The sequence below is a fragment of the Mixophyes fleayi genome, chromosome 3, assembly GCF_038048845.1.
Source record: "Mixophyes fleayi isolate aMixFle1 chromosome 3, aMixFle1.hap1, whole genome shotgun sequence".
Classification (NCBI taxonomy): domain Eukaryota; kingdom Metazoa; phylum Chordata; class Amphibia; order Anura; family Limnodynastidae; genus Mixophyes; species Mixophyes fleayi.
Genome location: NC_134404.1, coordinates 278,608,534 through 278,630,890, shown reverse-complemented (window position 1 = coordinate 278,630,890; position 22,357 = coordinate 278,608,534). Strand labels below are relative to the sequence as shown.

The 22,357-nt window shown below is 39.5% G+C and overlaps 1 protein-coding gene across 2 annotated transcripts in view; it reads right to left on the bottom strand.

The window, feature by feature from the left end:
- LTBP1 (latent transforming growth factor beta binding protein 1) overlaps positions 1-22,357 on the bottom strand; it is a 348,337-nt gene that overhangs the window by 218,070 nt on the left and 107,910 nt on the right. For both annotated transcript variants that reach the window (XM_075203670.1, XM_075203671.1), the window contains exon 4: positions 13,581-13,759. In XM_075203670.1, coding sequence (XP_075059771.1) covers positions 13,581-13,759 — 179 coding nt within the window. The remainder of the gene's footprint in view (positions 1-13,580; positions 13,760-22,357) is intronic.

Below are 22,357 nucleotides of genomic sequence, written 5' to 3'. Positions count from 1 at the left end.
CCCAGTTCATGTTATGCCTCATAGTTGTGACCCCAGTTCATGTTATGCTTTATAGTTGTGACCCCAGCTCATGTTATGTCTCATAGTTGTGACCCCAGTTCATGTTATGCATCATAGTTGTGACCCCAGTTCATGTTATGCATCATAGATGTGACTCCAGTTCATGTTATGCCTCATAGTTGTGACCCCAGTTCATGTTATGCATCATAGTTGTGACCCCAGTTCATGTTATGCATCATAGATGTGACTCCAGTTCATGTTATGTCTCATAGTTGTGCCCCTAGTTCATGTAATCCCTCAAATTTACCTGGAGTCAGTATCTTTCGTTCCAGAACAGAACCACGAAACTGCTTCACTAAAGCAGCCGAAGATTAATGAAACTGCGCAAAAGCTCAGTTTTAGCCATCTTTGACTTCTTTAGTGAGACAGCTCAAAGCTCCAGTGTGCCAGACAGAAGTGGTCGGGTTGGCCACCCCTACACCAGGATCTATTTTAGTTAGCAGCTTATTACCCTACCAGCATGTTCTTGTGCTGGAGGAAAACTACACAAACACTACGAGTGTGTTATGGAGCATCGTGAATGGTCTGCACATAGCATTGACCTCAACCTTATCGAACACTTTTGGGATTAATTGGAAGTGATCCAGGTCTTTTGCCCAATATCATTGCCTGACCTCACTAATGATCTTGTGACTGAATGGTTGCGAGTCACCGCAGCCATGTTCCAAAATTGTTATTGGTTATATTAATAAATAAATGTTTTTCTGATACATTTGGTTATTATGTGTATATAAAATAAAATATAGTGTTTGGTCCTTGTGCTGTATTTTTTAGTTTTGACCGCTTGCATGCATGTTTTTGAACCCTATATGGACAGGTTCACGGTTATCTTAACAGGTACAGAGTTGTGGACACAACACCAGCTAATACGGACAACTAGAAAGTGGAGTTGCCCAAAAGCAGAATGGAATTGACTGCATGTAGCAACTAGGTAGTGGTCCACTGAACTGGCCCTTAGCATGGTGGGCAAAGACTACAGGAAAGTAGCTCTGAAGGCTGAATTGTCAGACTAGTCTAGGTCAGCAGGATGAGGTTAAGCGATCAGAATCATAAAACAGAGGAATAGTCAGAAAAAGCTAAAGGTGAAAACCAATCTGCAGTCCAAAGTCAGGATCTATGTATCTCGAAGAGAAGAAGAAGCCAGGTCAATAATCAGGAATCAAGCAGTAAACAAAATAACATGCTCAGGAGTTTGAAACAGCAAAAGTGTGAAGTGAACAATAGATACTGAGTCCTGCATCTAAATGCAGGACTACTAACATATCAAAACTAGCTAAATTGACAAACATGAATGTGGGTTTTCTATTGCACTTTCAACAACTGGACTGCAATGTATATTTAATAAATGGGGGATCAATCACAACATGTTGACATATTACATTATGTACATAGAGTCTTCTGTGACTGAGAATGTTTCTGCTCAGGATGATGGGCGGATTGTGGGCTTTAACATGGAGTCTTAACGTGGATAACACTTTACAATCATAATTTGGAAAACATTAACAAATGTATTTAAAATGAGAAAATGTGAAGATCCATAATCATGATACATGAAATCAATACAGTCCTTATATTCTCCTACTTTACCAAGTTATAGAACTTAAAAGACAAGTAAGCTTGCTATGACCTTTTTTATGTTTATGTCACCCTTTGCATGACCGAGTATTTTAACATTATACTTCTACTCTCCTGAAATTTCCATGAGGATCCCAAATTTTCGAGGAGTCCTTCAGGATCAGTAGGCATCTTCCGGAACCCAGAGGAGTCGGGGCTTAATGACACAATTTACGTTATCAAACCCTGAAGCTCAGTATGTGATGTCGTGAATCTCTAAGTTACATACCAGGGAGCGAGGCAGCATTGACACAATAGCGTCACCGCACCCCCTCCTGCATTCGCCACACAACCTCTCCCCGGAGTCTCCTGGAGGGGAGGTTATAAAAGTTGGCAAGTATGTTTAACATCCAGAACCTAGTGCTCATATGTTATATTTTAATGCACATGTAAGCACTGAGTGAATGTAACCTATTACTGGTATGTAGGCAGAATTTGTAGAGCGAATCAGTGCTTATGTGTCAGGGAAAACGTGGTGCTTATATTGCCTGTTTTGCATAGTGTATGAGCATTGAGTTCATAAGACAAAAATATGAGGGCACACAAAGTGTCTACAGTAGGTGAAATTGTGTTGTGGAATAACAGCAAACAATTTACAATGATTGTGCAAAAACCTTGAAGTAGACAGACAATTGGATCTCATTCTACTTAGTGAAATTAATTATATATGTACGCTAAAACAGATGCAACAGTAAAACAATATTTGAGCTGTTTGCCATGCATCGTCTAGTCGTTAATGATCCCCAGTGTGTCCACAGTAAAGAGCAGAAGTTCATAATGAAGATATATTAGGTAAACGCTATTATTCCAGGACAGGCACGTCACATTCAGCCGAGAAACGACATTGCCAAATAAATTAAACATTTAAGTGAAGAGAGGTCAGTAGTCATAAAATGACTAATGGCTGACAACTATGTTGCTGAAGTTCAAGGCAGAGTGGGCAAGGAGCTGATTATGTCACTCTGGGCAAGGAGCTGATTATGTTCATGAACAAAGTAGTACAGGGACTTGTATAATTCAAGGACATCTCTACCTTATGCCACTTTTACCTCATAGGATTAATAATAGTCAAAACTGTAGTATAAGACATATATTCTTATTAATGCAAATCAACTATCATAAAAATCTACAGACACTGTAAAAACTGTACATGCTAAGTTAGATATGCTCAGAAAGTTGGAATATATCAATAGTAATATGCAATTATTAACTAGATTACTGTAGATAATTATGTGGGATTTGAATGAGGCAAGTAATAGTTTAGCTATTAAAGGGTTAAACAATTAAGAACTTATCAATATTGAAAGCTCTCAAATGGTAACAACCATCTCCCTCCATTCTTTGTTATGCTACCACTGCATTTCTCTTCATTGAGATAATTCTTAATTGTGCTGTTATAAATTGTTTGCTCTGAGAATAAAACCAAAAGGGTAAAATATTGTTGTGATCAACAGGATGTTATGTCAAACTATTTTATAAGGGATAACATCAATCTCAACCAGTTTTATAATATCATAATTCACTATCTACCCAAGAGTAATACTAGTATATACCTCAAGTGGCTGCATATTTCTGTGGCCATATAACAGCAGGCGGCTAGTCTAAAAACAATCTTACACTATGTATATTTGAACTATATAATTCTACCTTATAGATCATTGCGATACACTTAATACTTGGGGACTCCCAAATTTCGGAGAGTTCTCCCACACTCACCGGGAGAGGGAACGGGGCCATTATGGCACGACTCATGTCATCAGGCATCACTTGACAGGTCGCGATGAAGTGATTTTCACCATCATGGTCCCATCACCCGCTGTATGATGACACAAATCACCTTGTAAAGTCTTCTGCACTTGCCCTTTAGACCTCCCTTGGCATCTCCTGGAGGGGAGGCCCAAAAAGCAGGCAGGTAAGACAAACTTCCTCTGATCATCTCTTCTTTGGCTTTTTGATTAATTACATAAAGGTAAAAGACTGTCCAGGACTGTCCAGCAAGCCAGGACTGTCTCCTAAAGTTGATTCAGCTGCGGGATCTGGGCATCATCAGTGCAGAGCTTGCAGAATGGCAGCAGGCAGTGGTGAATGCACACACTGTGAGGCTAAGACTTTTGGAGGAAGGCCTGGTGTCAAGATGGGCAGCAAAGAATCCACTTCTTTCCAGGAAAAACATCAGGGACAAACTGATATTCTGCAAAAAGTACAGGGATTGGACTGCTGAGGACTGGGGTAAAGTCATTTTTTCTGATAAATTCCCTTTCAGATTGTTTGGGGCATCTGGAAAAACGCTTGTCCGGAGAAGAAAAGGTGAGTGCTACCTTCAGTCCTGTGTCATGCCAACAGTAAAGCATCTAGAGATCATTCACGTGTGGGGTTGCTTCTCAGCCAAGTGAGTAGACTCACTCACAATTTTGCCTAACAACACAGCCATGAATAAAGAATGGTACCAAAACATCCTCCAAGAACAACTTCTCCCAACCATCCACGAACAGTTTGGTGACGAACAATGCCTTTTCCAGCATGACGGAGCACCTTGCCCTAAGGTAAAAGTGATAACTAAGTGGCTCGGGTATCAAAACATCGAAATTTTGGGTCCGTGGCCAGGAAACTCCCCAGACATTAATCCCATTGATTGAGGTCAATCCTCAAGAGACGGGTGGACAAACAAAAACACACAAATTCTGACAAACTAAAAGCATTGATTAGGGAAGAATGGGTGGTCATCAGTCAGTATGTGGCCCAGAAGTTGATTGACAGGGCGAATTGCAGGGTCAACACTGCAAATATTGACTCTTTGCATAAACTTAATGTAATTGTCAATAAAAGCCTTTGACAATTATTAAATGTTTCTAATTTTACTTCAGTATACCATAGCAATATCTGACAAAAAAGTCTAAAAACACTGAAGTAGCAAACTTTGTAAAAACCAATACTTGTGTCATTCTCAAAACTTTTAGCCATGACTGCACACTGTCTGCAGGAGACAAGTGGTCTTTAAGCAATATGGTGCTCTGTTCACACGTGGTATAACACATAGCAACCAATCAGATGTTTTCTTTCCATTTTTTACATTTTCATTTCTAAATTAGTACAAATATAATTTATTTATATTTATTTTATTGTTTAAAATGGAGATAATCAAACCCTCCACAAATCTTAACAAAATGTTTCCTTCCTCTTCACCTGACTGCTGGCGGGGTGTGGCCACAGGATACTATGCTATAGATATGGTGGTCCTACCTTGTTAACGCTCCCTTCTGGGATAAGGTTCAAAGACTCTTGAGCACCCTCTTTGAGGCCCTGGGGGTTAGAGATCCCTAGATATATTTGTGTGGTGTTATTTCCCCCAAGATTTTGACAAATCTTCCATAAATCTGGTCGCCCACATACAGGCGACAGACAAAATCAACTTAGCTTTGAAGTGGAAAACACTTCTACTCCATCTCTCTCTGCAGATAAAAAGCAGATATGACATGTAGCAACCATGGAGGAAATAATATGACAGGGGCCATGTCTTTAACCAAGTCTGGGCCGCCTGGCTATTTGAGAAACGTGGATCATCTTCTCTCCTTGTCTCTGCTCATCAGTATCCCCTGGCGCCCCATGTGTGGTGAATAATGTTTCTCCCTATTTACCCCACCTTGATTACCTTTGACTACCCCAGCACAGCTTTTATTCTGAGATTATCCACATTGACCTATTTCATGGTCCTCCACCACACTACTGATCCTGTATTCCTACTCCCCACTTAGGGGGCTATTCAATTGACGGCAGGATCGCCAAAAATCATGCGCTCAAAGAATATTACCGTTAATACGGTAATCCTGCACGGGAAAACCGTTAATACGGTAATTTACTCGCTGGATTTCAGCTCGGAGCTCCCTGGAGCTGTGAGCGGAAATCCAGCGAGTAATTACCGTATTAACGGTAATATTCTTTAAGTGCGGGATTTTCGGCGATCTTGCCGTCAATTGAATACCCCCCTTTGTCTCATATCTGTTGATTCTGGTACTATTATTGATTGTACACCGTTAAAAACTGGTCATCTGTTAGCATTTTCTAGGTCTAATTTTTTACTTCTCTGTGAATTTTGTTTACCTACATGACCTGGATGGGACTTAAATTGTATAAACAAAAACAGACTTCGATCCTCTGCACTCACCATGTACATATTGGGGTGCAAGAGGGGGTTGCCCACAATGTATAGACAAAAAACAGGGATAATCTGCACTCTCCAAACACATAATTAACTACTACTTTTATATATTAAAAACAGTGTTTGGAGAGTGCAGAGGATCTATGTCTGTTTTTGTTTATACAATGTAAGTCCCATCACTCTTGCACCCCATTCTTTACATTAATTAATTCCAACTTGTGTCAGGTGAGTCCCAGGTCTCCAAAGGCTGCTAGTGCTTGGGAAAGACTTGCCTTTCAAAGCTGTGTGCAGGTAAGCCCGTATCCCAGAAAAAAAGCATAGCATTTGATCATGTTAGGACTGACCAGAATGGGAAGACTTTGGCGTGAGTTGGTAAGGTAAACATATATTTCAATATCTGAACAGTATGCAATAGAGAACAGTAGCTAGTACAGCATTAAGTACGTGTTTGGAGAGTGCAGAGTATCCCTATTTTTCGCCTATAAAATGTGGGCAACCCCCTCTTGCACCCCAGTCTGTACATGGAACGTGCAGAGGATTTATGTCTGTCTTTGTTTGTGTGTGTGCATATAAATATATATATACATACACACACACACACACACACACACACACACGTATATTCATTAAACATTACTGTAACCTAACATACTTCTCACATTTTTATGAGTAAATAAAGGACTTCTCAGGAGCACAGCTAGCATGCTCCTGGAGACTGTGTGATGTGTAGTGGCAGCAGTAATTAATTATCAGTATTATTATTTTCATTTATTTATAAAGCACCAATAATATTAAGCAACCGCAGTGCTGTACAGACAATATGTAGTCATTCAAATCAATCTCTGTCCCACTGGATCTAAATTCCTTACCACACAAACAGACTAGGGTTCATTTTTTCAGAAGCCAATTAAACTATCAGTATGTTTTTGAACAGAAGTAGGAAACCAGATAATTAGAAAACTACTGTTTTTGTACAAGTCATTTGGTCTACTTCCTCTGCACTCAGAGGAAACCCACATAAAGATGGGTAGAACATACAAACGCCACACAGATAGGATACAGGCAGGGCCGGTGCTGGAATCTCCAACACGCCCCTGTCGTGAGTTTGGCCCTTCGGGTCTTCACTACATGGACCCCTATACCTTCTACCCTTGTTCCGATACCCACTCTAATTAAAGTGTCGATTTGGAAACATTTTTTTGCTGGCAATTATTTTGGATTTTTGCACAGGCAGGATGGCAGGCGCCCCAGTAAGCACAGCGCCCTTCTGCGGGGGTTTACCAAAGCTACCATATTCCGCCACCGACATCAAACTAATGACCCCTGTATTGTGAGGCAGCAATGCTAACCACAGTGGCACAAACTGAAACAGCCGTATTAGTTTTCTCTTTAAAATAATATCACTCTAATCTATATAGTAAGCAGTATACACAGTATAGAGTACACAGCAAAGAGTGGAGTTAACAGTGAGGAATAATGAGCATTTCAAAGGTAAGAGTGAGACAGATAGAACAGCCTGAATTATTATATTAACAAACCTTGGCAAGCCCTTTACTTTATCCATCCTAAACAAATTTGTCATACATGATAACCTTCTAACATAGACAATGTCTAACTGAGAAAGTATCTTTCTTTTTTCCAGCATGGAAAAAGAAAATATTTTTAGAATTTAGGTGGTTTTAATACGTACCTCAAACTCCTACAGCACTCCCTGACTCAACTGCATTATGTCAACTTCTCAGTGTTATCATTAATTTACTCACATAGAACATTTTCTTTTTAAGAAATGAATGGAAAGTGTGAATGGGAAGTATTTTTGCTGTAAACAAGTGTGATGAATTGTGGCCATTGACTCACTGAAATATTATCTACAATACTCCATGTAGACACTGACACTTATAACCAGAAACCCGGAAAATCAATTCAATCTAGACTACAACTTTGCCAAAAGAAACGTTTGTTGAAGCTGACATCAGCAGACGCTGTGTAATGCTGCAAGTAAACCACAATTCATCACGCTGTCCAGCATGTAATCCAGAGATGACCATGAGCTGCCACACCATTGGCTGCCCTCCAACACCGCAGGCTGGGCATCAATACAATGTTTCTTTACAAATAAAAGCTTCAGGCTGCCATATGCCATGCTCCTGCATGGGCAACATTATGCATAACACGTAATAAATGAAGTGTTTAGTAAATGAGATTGTCGACCAGTGACTATGTCTGGTAATTGTGCAGATCAGACGTCCCTTTATCGAAATTTACCAACATGTTTTTACATGCTGCTTTCTTTATATTTTACAGGCAACATTTATTTCAAATACGCAAAAATAATTATGAAAGTCAAATACATTTACATGTCTGAAACCATTCAGTCCAAATAAACTTGCCAAGCTTTACAGGGATCTACATTACAAACTGTCAGAAGTCCGCAACTAATGTTGTGTTATGGTGTAAACAGTCATTGACAATGTTAAAGCATGGATATTCTATAATACAAATGAAAAGAAAACTAGCACATATAGGGGCATATTCAATTCTTTGGGGCATATTACATTAGCTTTTGGATTCGCGGTAACGCGCCGGAACAGCCGCGAAATGTAATACACGGTACCGCAATAACGTGGATTTTCGCAGCCCATAGGGTTGCGAACGAAAATCCGCGTTAATGCGGTACCATAATACCCGCAAGAACGCGCACTTTTCGCGGCAACGCGCGTTACCGCGAATCCAAAAGCTAATTGAATATGCCCCTTTGAATTCCCCACCGCGTTAAAACTACTACTGTTATTACGGTAATAGTTAGCTAGATTTCAACTTGCGGCTCAGGGAGCTGCGAGCTGAAATCCAGCGAGAAAACTACCGTAATAACGTTTTTTCGTGCACTATTACCGTAATAACGGTAAAAGTGCGCGGAGCGCGAGATTTTTGGCAATTTCTCCGACAATTGAATATGCCCCATAGTCTCAATTTATAATTTTTTTCTTTTTTAATCTTTCATTTTACAAAAGAACAGATATATACACCTTATGTGAAATTGTACATAAATGCTATGCGTTTGCACAAATATCATATACGTATTTGTTATGCGGTTCACATGTGTCGAAGTCGTATAATTGGATGAACAAAAGTATATTGCTTAATATTGTTTTATTGGTCGATTGCACTCAGTATGCCACGCTACACGTGGCATACGGCGATCGCGAGGTAAAATGAGCACGTACACACTCGCATTACATTTAGGTATTTATATAATTCATATTCATATTGGTTCCGTTATAAAGTAATTTATGAGCAGATAGTATTTAGTTTATTATTAGTTTATATATTATGATTATATGTACACTTCAGTGTTATTTAAGGTTCAGGTTATAGGAAATGTGTAATGTCTGATATCATTTTATTCCCCTATTCATCAGCAGCTGTCCGGTTCCATCGCCGAAGAGATTGCATATTGCATACTCTAGTTATTGATGTTAGGCAATATCTTGTCAGATTGATATCAGACTGTAAAATGCTAATGGACTAGTTGTAACTGGTTTCTGGGCGGGAGAATCATCTGAAATGTTGACCTCAGCCTTTGAGGGGGTTGTTTGAACTAGCCTATGACCTGTTTACCCTGGACCCACCCGAAGTCTGGACCTATAGAAGCAAGCCACGTCATCTGCATTGTTCTCTCTGTAACACTGAATGTATATATAATCATAGCTGCGCTCCCAGTCTGCAGTCTACTCTGACCACAGTGTTCAAGGGTGAACTACTATCCACTGGTGCCCGAGGTAACGCAGCGGTATGTATGTATCTTTTGGTATTGGCTGTACTGTACTGTATTATATAATAATAATGTATTGAACTGTTAACTATTTACATCTGCTAAAATAAATCCCTTTGTGCGTTGGAAACACAATACAATCGCCTATGCAATGCTTATTTGAAAACGATAGAATTACTTTAATACATGTAATTAAAATGTGCCATGATGACTTTGCATATGCTTGCTAATGCCTTGAGAACAAAAACAGTAAGGAGCTTTCCCATTATTTTCAATAGTACATTCGTTATAATATGGTTTTAGCTTGTGTGTTACATGTAGTAACCCCATTGAATTAATTGGTCATTGAAATGAATGGGAAAGCTCTTTCCATAAATAATTCAATTACCAGACAGCATGAACCCCCCACCCCATCCTAATTTTCTCAACCATTCCCAGTGCTAGAGAGCCTTGGCTGATCCCACTAAAACAAGCAGAGAATGAAAGTGGGGTCCGCGTGCTATAGTGAAAACTAGTTCAAGGATATATAGTATTAACAAGGAGACCACAAGCATTACATTTTCCTGTCATTGTGAAAACCAGTCTATGTTCCTTATATACTCAATTACTTCCATCCAGAGACAACAAACCCTTTGTGGAAAAGCACTGGGTTCTTTCCCAAAAACCTTGGTAATACTGAATATTGAGATGCCTGAAGTAGCAATTTTGTGTGCTCTCATTAAGACTCCATTGCTTTACACTAAAACAATAAAAACATGTAAATAAAACATACCCGCTTATTGAATCAAACATTTATTGAACTAAAAACTCCCCCAATTATCGACATTTACTACTTTAGCGAGAACATACCATGAAATTTTTTTTGTGGTCTCAGAAGAGACCATATTTTTTTCAACCTCCAGCTTTGTAGATGCAGGAAAACTATTCTTTTCTAATTCAAGGAAATCATTGTAATCCACATTTTTAATTTTGTATTTCAAGGGAAATTTCCTTAATTTATAACACAATTGTCTTGTAATCCACAGGAAATAAAATAAAAAGCCATGATAGGTGCAAAAAACTGCTGGTTAGGAGCCCACCCACAGAACGGCAGTAAAAGGAATTGACCACTAAAAGATTTGTTATTATCTGCTCAGCAAATTCACAAGTGGTTTCCCATTCTAGATTGAATATGGCTGAATGGCAGTGAGGGGAGTCCCCACAAATCCCTGCTTTTAGTACAGTTGAATAGATTAATTGAATTTCTATAGATGGCAACACATTAACAGTGTTGTTTAGTTCCATTCATGTTAATGGTCCATTTATTTGAATAGCCTATTCGTTTCAATGGGGTTAACACATGCAACCCCATTTAAATGAATGGTCATTGAAATTAATGTGAAAAATATATCTCAACATTGGTGTATCCACTCTTGTGAACCCCTAGTGGGTATTTACACAATGTTCTACCATAAAGCTGCATTAGTAATTTGTGTGGTGACATATTTTGAGTGCATTGAAATGGATCAAGCAGCATCCAGTAAACCACAATGCAATGCAAGTGCACACAGATGCAAGTATAAATGCAAATAGATATGGCCACATAGAATAGAACGGGGTTATCGTCACATACTGTTGCATTCTTTGCACTTGCGTAAAAAATGCAAGTCAGGCTCAGTGTTTAAATACCAGTGGGTAAGGGTAAGTTGTATTACCATCTTCCCTTGCATCACAAACAGGGAAAAACACCACAGCGTGAGGCCAACAAATCACCCATTGTCTCCATCCCATGTCATTGTCTCCATCCATTGAACCCATCTGTTAAGAATAATTCCACTACTTCTCTAGCTCCTTGTCAATTCTAGAAGTATCATAAAACAAAAAAGTTCAGACACCATACATCAGCTTTCATCAAAGGTCTGGGCGACATTCAGTCAAGGAGACCTGTTCAGTTATTTAATGTATATTGTGGTTATATATATATTATACACACACACACACGCACGTACGTACGTTTGTATGCATGCATATATATATATATATATATATATATATATATATATATATATATTCTACCTTTGTCTTCCGAGAACTTTAATCTTAGTCATTTTGTTCTACATGGATATCAGTAGATTTGTTTATGGTAGCCATGAGGTCAATTTTCTTTGGTTACACCATTTTATTCCCATTTGAACTACAATGGCTTAGGCAAACCGTGGGGAGTATCCTAATGCCTGGAAACCCCCCTCCAAGCCTGGGACACTGTATAATTGAGGTGGCTGGACCCTGACCCCGCTTCACACGGCTCTGCTTGAAAAGGAAGAGCTGCGTGCACCTAACAGTAGTGCATGCAGCATTGCCCATGTATATTATGGGGATAGGAAGAGTTGGAGAGCAGCCAAGCACTGTCTAATATTATAGCCACGCCCCAATGCATGCTTGTCACGCCTACTGGCGGTGTGGTGTGGAAACCTCCCTCTACAAATCCTGTATTTGCCCCTGAAGGGCTCAAGAAAGAGGAGAAAGACTTATTTTAATACAATATCTAACTATGGTTTGGGGGATTTATTTATTTAATGAAACTAAATTTGAAAAGGATATGTGTGTTTATATTTTGTACTATTTTGGTATAAGTGGCAAATCTTAGGGACCCATGTACATTTTACTGGGACCTCTGTGGCAAAAAAGTTGCCACTCCAAGGTTCTCGATCCGGCTAATTAGCCTTGTCTCCACAGCTCAGAGAAGTCAGGAATAACTCCAGTGCTTTTCAACGCATGGCTTGTAGCCTCTAAAAGCCCACCTCAATGTGGGAAAACCAATCACAAGACACAAGTGTTCAAATAAAGTCAGCTGCTGTTGCTAAACCATAAGTATAATGAATCCCTTTAAAATCACAAAATATACTGAATACTCTTTTAAAACTGGTGCTTTAGGGAGAGTGCAGATTCTGGCTTGGTCCATGCAGTTGAGCTACATTTGTAAAAAGGGATCATTGTTCCTATGAAGATCACCAGGGTGGTCTACATGATCACTCATGGCAACACAAGATAAATGCTCACCAGCACAGAGACACAGCTTGCAATATTTTTTAAGTCTATGTTACATCAAGCATTCTTCCTGCATTGTCTGAGTGGCTGTGTAAACGATCCTTGAGATCCTCATAGGGATCAATGATCCTTTATAAACTTACGTATAATGGGAGTTGAATGGAACACGGCTGAAATGGAGGAGCAACACCAGCTAAGCATCCATAAGCACGCTTCATTAGGCATTAAAAAAAATGGTAGATGTTTCAAAGTCACACAGTGAATAAAAACAGAAACAAATGTTATATTACAATATTGTTTTTTTTTTTTTAACTTCACAAATAAACTGCTCCTGGCAGCATGTTAGGAGTTTATAGGAACAACTCTAAATACTATAAGGGAGTCCTGTATCCTGTAGGAGTATACTATTTGTAAGGCTATCTTAGTACTTTAATAGCACAAAACCCCCCAAAAAACAATAAGCTCACAAACTGTCTTTCCCAGATGAGCATTATGCTTGTTTCAGGGCTGGCTTCCTCTATACCTTACAGCCCTCCTGCTGTGTGGTCTGGAGGAAGCCTGCCGAGCAAAGTGCACAAACAGTGTACTTAATAAAATGCTCTCTCCCAAGTTGAACTGGCTCTATGTAGTAAAACAAAGCAAAACAAAATAACAGAATAAGGATAAAACTTGATGCCAGATCCTCTTTCATTTATCTTAATACATAGGAGCATTAACCATATTTCGGATTACATTAACTGATTTTTTAAAAATACAAAATAATGCACATTCTCTAATGAGCTTTGAGTTAATAAATAAAGATCACTGACACTGATTAATTAATCATCTTATTTCATAGTGATGTTAATAATGCACCAGCTAAATTAATGTATGTTAGTTATTGTTATTCAAACAAAAAAACTTTTTTGTTTTTTTTTTAAAAAAAGGGATATGCAAATTTGAGCTACTTACACTGATTGAATTGTGATGTCAGCTGATCCAGGCCATTTGCCCTGAGTGGAAGTGACCCTTCTGTTGACTGTTCACCAAGTAGCACTTTCTTGGAGTTAGAAAAATACTTTGGTTTAATCATGAACTGCTGTGTCTGTCCATGCTGCAGGTTCATTGTTAAAGTCTGTGGCGGTACCATCCTGTTCAAGACAAACAGAGACCATATAATTACATTTTATGTCAGTGAAATGACAAGTTCTCAAAGACAGTATTAAGGCAGACCCATTACCTACCCACAACATTTAAAAAAAAAAAACAAATAATCATATTATACATTTCATGTGTATCACAACTGTATATTTACTTCTAAATACACCTTTTCAGGGGCATGCATGATGATGGTGCATACCTCTGGGCATGTATCAATATTAATGAGAGCCAGAACATCACATTCTCGTGGCTTCTCTTCTGCCTCCCCTCTCTGCCTTGCCTTACACTGGCCCCCCTTCCCCTACAGAATCCTTTTTAAACGTCTTACCCTCACCTACAAGGCTGTCTCCCACTCTACTGCCCCTTATATCTCCAATCTCCTTTCCATTCACACTCCCACCTGGTCCCTGAGATCAGCCAATAACTGTTGCCACTCCTCCACTCTGAACACCTCATTCCACTCCAGAATTCAAGACTTATCCCGAGCTGCCCCCATGCACTGGAAAAATCTCCCGCGCTCCATCCGTTTGTCCCCTAACTTGTGCTCCTTCAAAAAGGCACTCAAAACTCACCTCTTCCTCAAAGCCTACCAGCCTTCCACTTAACCCTCTCTCCATACTCACTCACATCTCCACGCTCCTCTCTCCATGCTCACTCTCATCACCTTGCTCCTCCTGCGCTTGTTCCCCTCTTCTGACTCCCTTTGTGCTTCCCTTTAGGATGTAAGCTCTTATGAGCAGGGCCCTCCTCCCTTATGTCTCTCTACTTATTCTTCTGCTCCAATTTCACCAGAATTGCTTTGCATGGAGCTCTGAAGTCATGGTATTACTCGTTTAATGTTCTGTACTGTTTTCCCTGTATGGTCTATTGTTTGCATAGTGTATGGCGCTATACCTTGTGGAGCCTTATAAATAAATGATGATAATAATAATAATAATAATAATAATTTTCAGAGTACATGTCCATGACATCTAGGAAGTAGTCCAACTTTCAAGACAGGTTTCATAATTGGCATAAAATGGAGAGGGTGCACAGATGTAGCTTATTTGACCAAGAATGGTAAATTAATTAATACATTTTGCTGAGTCAATACTACTTGTAAAGAAATGGACTGCTCCTAACCCACCCTGTCAACACACCCTGCCCTGCAATATAGACAGCCGGACCATGCGCAGATATTGCAGGCTCACCACCTGCTCAGTATTTTGCAGATGCTGGTGCCTGCACAGGTTATGCACATTTTATGAGCACTGCACACATATACATACCTCCAAACATTTAGAATCTCGAAAGTGGGACAAAAAGTGGGACAAAATAAGCCCTACATTATTGTGTGCTTCCTACTTTGCGGCAACAGTTTGGAGAAGGCATGACAATATCCTGTGTCTGAATGGATATGAATCCCTGCAGCCAGGAATCTAGTTTTAAGCCTTCTCGGAAGATTGGAGGCTGTTATAGCAGCATAAGGGGAGGGCAACTCCATATTAATTTCCATCATCATCATTTATTTTATATAGCGCCACCAATTTCAAAGCGCTGTACAGAGTATATTTTTTATTCATATCAGTCCCTGCCACATTACAGTCTAAATTCCCTAACACACAAACAGACAGATATACAGACTAAGGTCAATTTAATAGCAGCCAATTGACCTAGTAGTATATTTTTGGAGCGTGGATGGAAACCGAAGCACCCGGTGGAAACTCGACAATGTAAGTATGCGGTCATGGACAATATACAACGCTTTTTAAAGTGCATTGTCCATGAGCGCATACTTACATTACCACCTTAACAGCAGTGATAACAGCGTCGTGGATGTAAGTGACGTCATCAAGTCGAGCCGGATTCTTCAGTCATCGGGACTGGTTGCAGTCACTTCCCACAGCAGTCGTCATCGATCCTCGTCGGAAAGGAGCCCTTTGGAGTCATCATGTCGGGGTAAGTGTTGTCGGATTAATCAGTGTACTTATAACGTACCCCACTAAACTAAACAAAACATAAGAAGTTCCAGCTCATAAAATTTTAATAACAATAGATATCAGTCTATCTTCTATAGAGACCTTGCAATCCCTTTCCCCAGGCAGAGCAGAGACTCAAGACTGACCAAACTAACATCTTTTTAAAACACACCTTACAGGTGCTACCTTTAATCAGTTTGCTGTCAGACTGAGAGATTAGAAAACTCGGACTGAGCATTGCAAATTGAGTCCACCCTTCTCTGTCCATCTACTTTCCAGGGACCCTTGCCAGCTTTTCTCTAAAGCTGAACACACTCTTTTGGGAAACTCCTTCCCACACAAAACAACCACTGGATACACCCACACTATGACCTATATATATATATATATATACATATATATATATATATATATATATATATATATATATATATATATATATATATTGTAACAAAGGGAGGAGTTTATCTGACAAGAGGCAGAGAAAGTATACAAACAGAATAAAACATTGGCACAGTTATGCACCTAGGTTAAGGTTAAACCAGGTAAAAATGTATGTGTAGTTTTTAAAGTTTGCTAACTTACATGATTTCCTCTCAGCAAACAGACAGGGTGTGTCTGATTAGTCCAAACAGAGGCAGTGATGGGCGTTTCCTTATAAAGAGAAGGTGGGTGTGTCACCTGCCCATCAAGCTAAGGCTGGGGGAGGAGTATCATGTATAAAAGCTTGTTTGTGTTACTTGTTCAGGGAGATCAACGCTGGGGAAGCTGGCTGATCTTGAGAGAGAGCTGAGCTATGTCTAGCTAGCGTTTAGGGTCTCCTAGTATTGCTGTGAAATCTGTACGGTGTCAAAACATTTACCATCCTGACAATAAAACTACATAAAAAGGAAGAAGTTGTTCGCGTGTGCTTCTGCAGTAGCAGGCTCTTGCCACAATATATACTAAAATCTAACAATTGAACAAAAGACCTACTATGTTCTGGCACTGAAGCCCATTTGTTTCATGTCCTCTTGAGAACAACCTTGAATGGAAATTATGGCCCAGATGGAGAATTGTATCCAAAATAGGAGAAGTATGGATCACATGTATATTTTACACTACTCTGACACTCTCAAAACAAACATTAAAAGTCATGTTTTATAGGTGATTAGTGACGTGATCTATTTACATTTTATATCAAAAATGTTTATGGCTTATTTTTTTCCTTTAAAGTCAATTTAGCAGACACGCATTAGAGAATTCCTAGAAATATCCTATAATGTGAAATACCTTTTCTATTACTAAGCCAATAAATGTGCCAAGTGTAGAATATAAATGCACTGTAAAAATGCAAATCTATAAAAAGCACACCTTCAAAGTTCTCCTAATGAAGCTCATATTTAACAGAAACCAGAAAACTATAAACACTCAATGGTAAGATTGTTAGCTATGAAAGTGATATATGCAGATGTCAACACAAAATAGGCTCATGGTTTGTTAATTACTACATAGAACACTGATGTGGGAGCTACATAAACAGATGCCTAAGTAATCTCCGCTAGCCTAATCCCCATGTCAATGACTGTGTAAAGATTAAATGGTATTAGAAAGGTAGTGCCTATCACACATAACATTAGCAGACTAATCCCAAGTAGCCACTGGCAGCCCACAAGCATTCCTATTCTGTGTTACTTTTCAGCAAGTACTTTTCCTATCTCCCATAGAGATTCATTAAGCGTATAAACTCTACATTGGTGGAACTATAAAAACCTCTGCTTTCTGGATGCATTATGTCTTTGAATGCTGCCTGCTCTATTTACTCCGTGTCCTCCACTGATCTTTTACTACTCCTGACCGCAAGTGCAAGCGCCGGCTACCACCACAACATTCATGAGTGGTCACTTAGGGCTCACTCAAGTTCAGGGCCATCTTAACAACATTATGGGCCCCTGGGCAAAGCAGTGCACCGGGGCCCCCTACATTCATACATATATAGAGATACAGATATAGATATAGTGATACAGATATAGATATAGATATACAGAGATAGAGATAGATAGATGTACTTGCTCAGTGACCCTTGAAGGTTTCTTTTGCAGGTTTTTTCTTTTACAGGATTATTTATTCTAATTAAGAGCCCTGCCTATGGGGCCCCCTTCCCCATGGGGCCCCCGGGCACCTGTCCATCGTGCCCAATGGAAAAGATGGCCCTGCTCAAGCTACAATTACAAGTCAGTTTGTATAATATTGTTACATTGGCTAAAGATATGGTAGCTTGTGTGAATAGCTTTAGTGACCATTTGCCTCAGCCCTGTTAAAAGCCTAACAGCAAGTGTCACAACTCAATATTTTGCTAGTGTTTTCTAAGCTAGTAAAAACATGCAAACATGTATGGAGAACCTACTGGATCATTTGTGCCTCTTGTCAAGAGTGGTGGCAGCGCCACCAGCTCTATTTAATCATGTTTATTCTAAGCAAGGGCTCGTTACCACTGCATGTCAAACACAATTGCATTTTGAGACATGAAATATGGGAGGGAAAGTGGACTAGCGTAGCCTGAGTGCAGAATGAGAGAGTTAACATTCCTTACTATCTATGTAGAGGCATCTTAAGCGGCACCAGAACCGCATCCTTCTGAGTAACTCTCGCTACTAGAGCACCCCCCTGCTGGTACACCTGGGCTGGTACCCCTGATGTTTTGCCTTTAGATCAGGTTGCTGTGGATGGTTTCCCCTGGCCTATCACACTTGCCACAGCTACAGGCTATCAGGCAGAGCATTGGTACCGGATGCAGGGTCCCAACCTCAGAACAGGCAGATAATAGAATAGATTGGGTCTAATCTGTAGGTCACAGTAATTACAGCAGTAAGTAGGGGTCAATGCAGGTTCCTTGAAGCAGTGAAGTTTATTAGCTCAAGTGGAAGTACAGATGGTATAATACATTACATGGTCAAACAGTCCTCTTTTTATACAGATTTACACAGTCACCTTGACAGGAGGTAATCCTGTCCCTCTAACCAATCCAGGTGCTTCATGCAGTCTGCACATGACTCAGTCTGGAGGGGTTTAACACCTTTTTACATTGTTGCTAGTGGCCCCAGTCGTCTAAGGTTTTATATTGTTTACCATCAGGATATAATATTTGCTCTAGTCTCGCAATTTAGCTTGCAAATTCACATTAATCTGTGATCACTTGCATTCTAAGTCTTTCACACATAGGAAGTCTACCAGCCAGTCTAATTACCCCCCTCCCCTGTGCTTTAAGACTCAGCAGATGTGTTGGTCAATCAATGATGAATAGGTCTAATTGGAATGAGATTACCTGTCTCCAGACAGTTGGAAAAACACTCCGCTCAGATGCTTACTTGGGACTTCCTATAAAAAAAGTTACAAAACCCAAACATGACTTCCTGTCTCCAAAATCAATACATTTCAATACAAACACATACCAATATATAAAAAAAATAACTACATTTGCAATTATGTAAATTGGTGCCTGCACCATTAATTTCTACATTAAATTATTTCTACGTGATCCAGCCACAGTGAGTATATCAAAATTAGTCATGTTATTTAAGTACATAAAATAAAAGGTCAGAGAGCATAAGAAAGTACTGTCTATATAGAAAACCATATTAATTCCTTGTGTATTTCTCTGAACACTAGTCTACTGGGATGTCATAACCAGAGGGAAATGGATCGCAGAGTGATTACTTATATATCAGAGAATCCTGCAGGTATCTGTGAAATTCACACCAAGTAGTTTGATTGAAAAATCTCCATACTTGTTCTTTTAGGGAAGCAGTTCTGGGTATTTATCTCTTTCTGAAGAGATTCCTCAAGCCAATTAATTTACATTATGTAGAACAGTTTTTCATTAAATAAGGTTAATATGGTGTGTGTGTGTGTTTGTGTGTGTGTGGTGTTGTGTTGTGTGGTGTGGTGGTGGTGGTGGTGGTGGTGGGGGGAGTTCTGGATCCACATGTGGATAATGCATTTTCTAGCTGCTGCTGAAATCACCATTAATAGTTTTTTCCCTCCTTTAGAAATTCTCATATTCTATGGTAAAACACCCAGTACTACCCACTCGGGTGTAAGATGAAGATATTTCACTAACTCTGTTGTTGCAAATTAATAACTGGACATTTCCAAAGACAATTGAATAGATTAATAGAGCATACCCCACACATGGGACATTGTGAATCATTTGAAAGACCCATCTTCTGTTTATGTTGGGGTGAGATATATCCCCAATAAAAGATGTTGAGAAGCTTTTTCATGTAAGAAAGATATTTCCAAATCTGGAAAATGTCGTAGTCTGTTTTTATAGTACAATGGTCTATTGGCACTCTTAAGAAAATATAATGTAAGGAAATAGCTGTCTTTTGAAGTGGGTTGGGTAACAGAAAGGCGCCATATTATATCTTACTCAGCTGAAGGTTTAGAATGTGCTGAGTATTTGGTATAGCACATATAGCCAGATGTAGTCAATTTGATGCTATTTTGGTCAGGGAGGTGCCAGATCCCAACTGCTCTGTCCTTGAGCCTTAGAGATTAGCACTGAGTGCAGCTCTATAGTTTTGAATGGACCACCCACTTGAATTAGTGGCAACTTCCTTGCATTCTTGATTCCTGCATTTCTTGAGAGACTTATGTTCAGCTAAAGAGGCATAAACACAGTCTCAGTTTAAATCCCAGCAGTGAATTTTTCAACAAAGGGTTACTTTACTATAATGCATCGCAGGCTCCCAGCAATGAAAGGGATTAACACATCTGGTGGAGAATCCTCTAGTTTCATGAAGATTTAGAGGGTAGTAAAAGCACATTTCAACTACCAAGAGTGGTTTTTCTGTAAAGAGCCATTGGTAACAGATTGTGCGGTTTTGCTCTTTTCTTAATCTTCAGTGCAACCAAGTCGACTTTGCAGTTTTATGCCAACAAAATATCTACTAAAACTGAAAGCTCTACAGTTAATCCTACTTAACTAAATTATATTATCATAAGATGCATATTCAACAGGCATGAAACATCCTAGGTACATAGGGATCTGCATGAAGTTGCTTAGTACCTTGGTTTATATTGCTAGGGTCACACATTTAGTATCAGTCTTGCAGGAACACCTGCCCTGTCACCAGGGCCGGATTAAGGGCATGGAGGCCCCTGGGCTAAGGGGGCCTCCATTCCCCCGCGAGGGCCCCCCCAGGACCTGATCAGCCCGCGCCCCCGGCACTTACCTCCTTCTCCGGCGCGCTGTACGCTCTTTACTGAGGAGATCTCGTGAGAGTGAGACTCACGAGATCTCCTCAGTAAGGAGACTACAGCGCGCCGGAGAAGGACCGCAGTGAAAGTGCTCAGCAGCACTGATCATGCTGGGGCGCCCCGCCCCCGACCGATCAATCAATACTGCTGCTGAGCACTTTCAAGGGCCCCCTGGATGCCATAGGCCCCTGGGCTGTAGCCCAGTTAGCACTATGGTTAATCCGGCCCTGCCTGTCACTCATTTTCAGGTAATTCATAGATTCTAGTTGGGTTGCAGATAAATTCATGTGCACATTGTTATAATACTATGAACCCTACAATTGTCACAGCGCCTACTCTTTAACCCTCTCTACTCTTAATGAATTCACAGCCCAGTTATAGATACTGGCAGTAAGTAAAGCTGGATACATACTACAGGTTTTTGTCTGGTTATTGTACCAATTACACGATAAATGAACATTAGATTTTATCATACCAAAGCACATCATATGGTCTGATTTGGTTTCATAACCAGACTAAAAATCTCTATAACCGATGGAACAAGGTCAGGCAAATTGTGAAGTGTGTATGCACTCACGACCAGCAGTGTAGGCAGATCTCCATAGATTTACAGAGTCATGTTCTTTTCAGTCAATGGTTATGACAGATGAAGAGCACAGATCTGAAGGTAAATATGTAAAACGTGTATAGTGTGTACACATGAATCAGCACGCTGATCGGGACTTTCAGTCGTTGGTAAAATCGTTAACGATTTTGCATTTGGAGAAATTTTCAGTAGTGTGTACCCAGCCAGACTCTTCCAATTATCCATTACAAAAATTATAAGCCCAAATGCAGCATCTAATGCAGATACTCTGGTTCACATTTATCATTTTCATCAATCTGCAAACCTAAAAGTCATGTCTTTCAACCTAGAAACTTTATATAATGGGTAAATTTACACAATAAAATAAAGAAATAAATAAATAAATATGCATATAAAATGTCACTGTGCTCTATAAAAGTTTCCAGGCTCTATTTCCAGTTGTGATCCTGTACGGTTTAAACTAGGTCACATAGGTAATAAAGTATTAAAATATTCTTGCAGATGGACATATCTTTTACTAACAAAAAATCCTCATGCTCCAGACAAATATTTTTTTTATTAGTCAATAATGTTTTATTATATTCTACTTTAATTTCAACCCATTTTTTCTAAATTGTCTAATGTTACAATGATACAGTGTGTATGGTTTGCAACTTTTATGTGGACAGAAGTTCCTCTAAACCAGCATAACATTAAGGGGTCTATTTATTAAGAACCCTCTATCAAGAATATTTTATTACAGTGATACAAAATCTTCTATTGGGCAAATTAGTTATAAAATGTTGCTGCCCTGGTGATGCTTA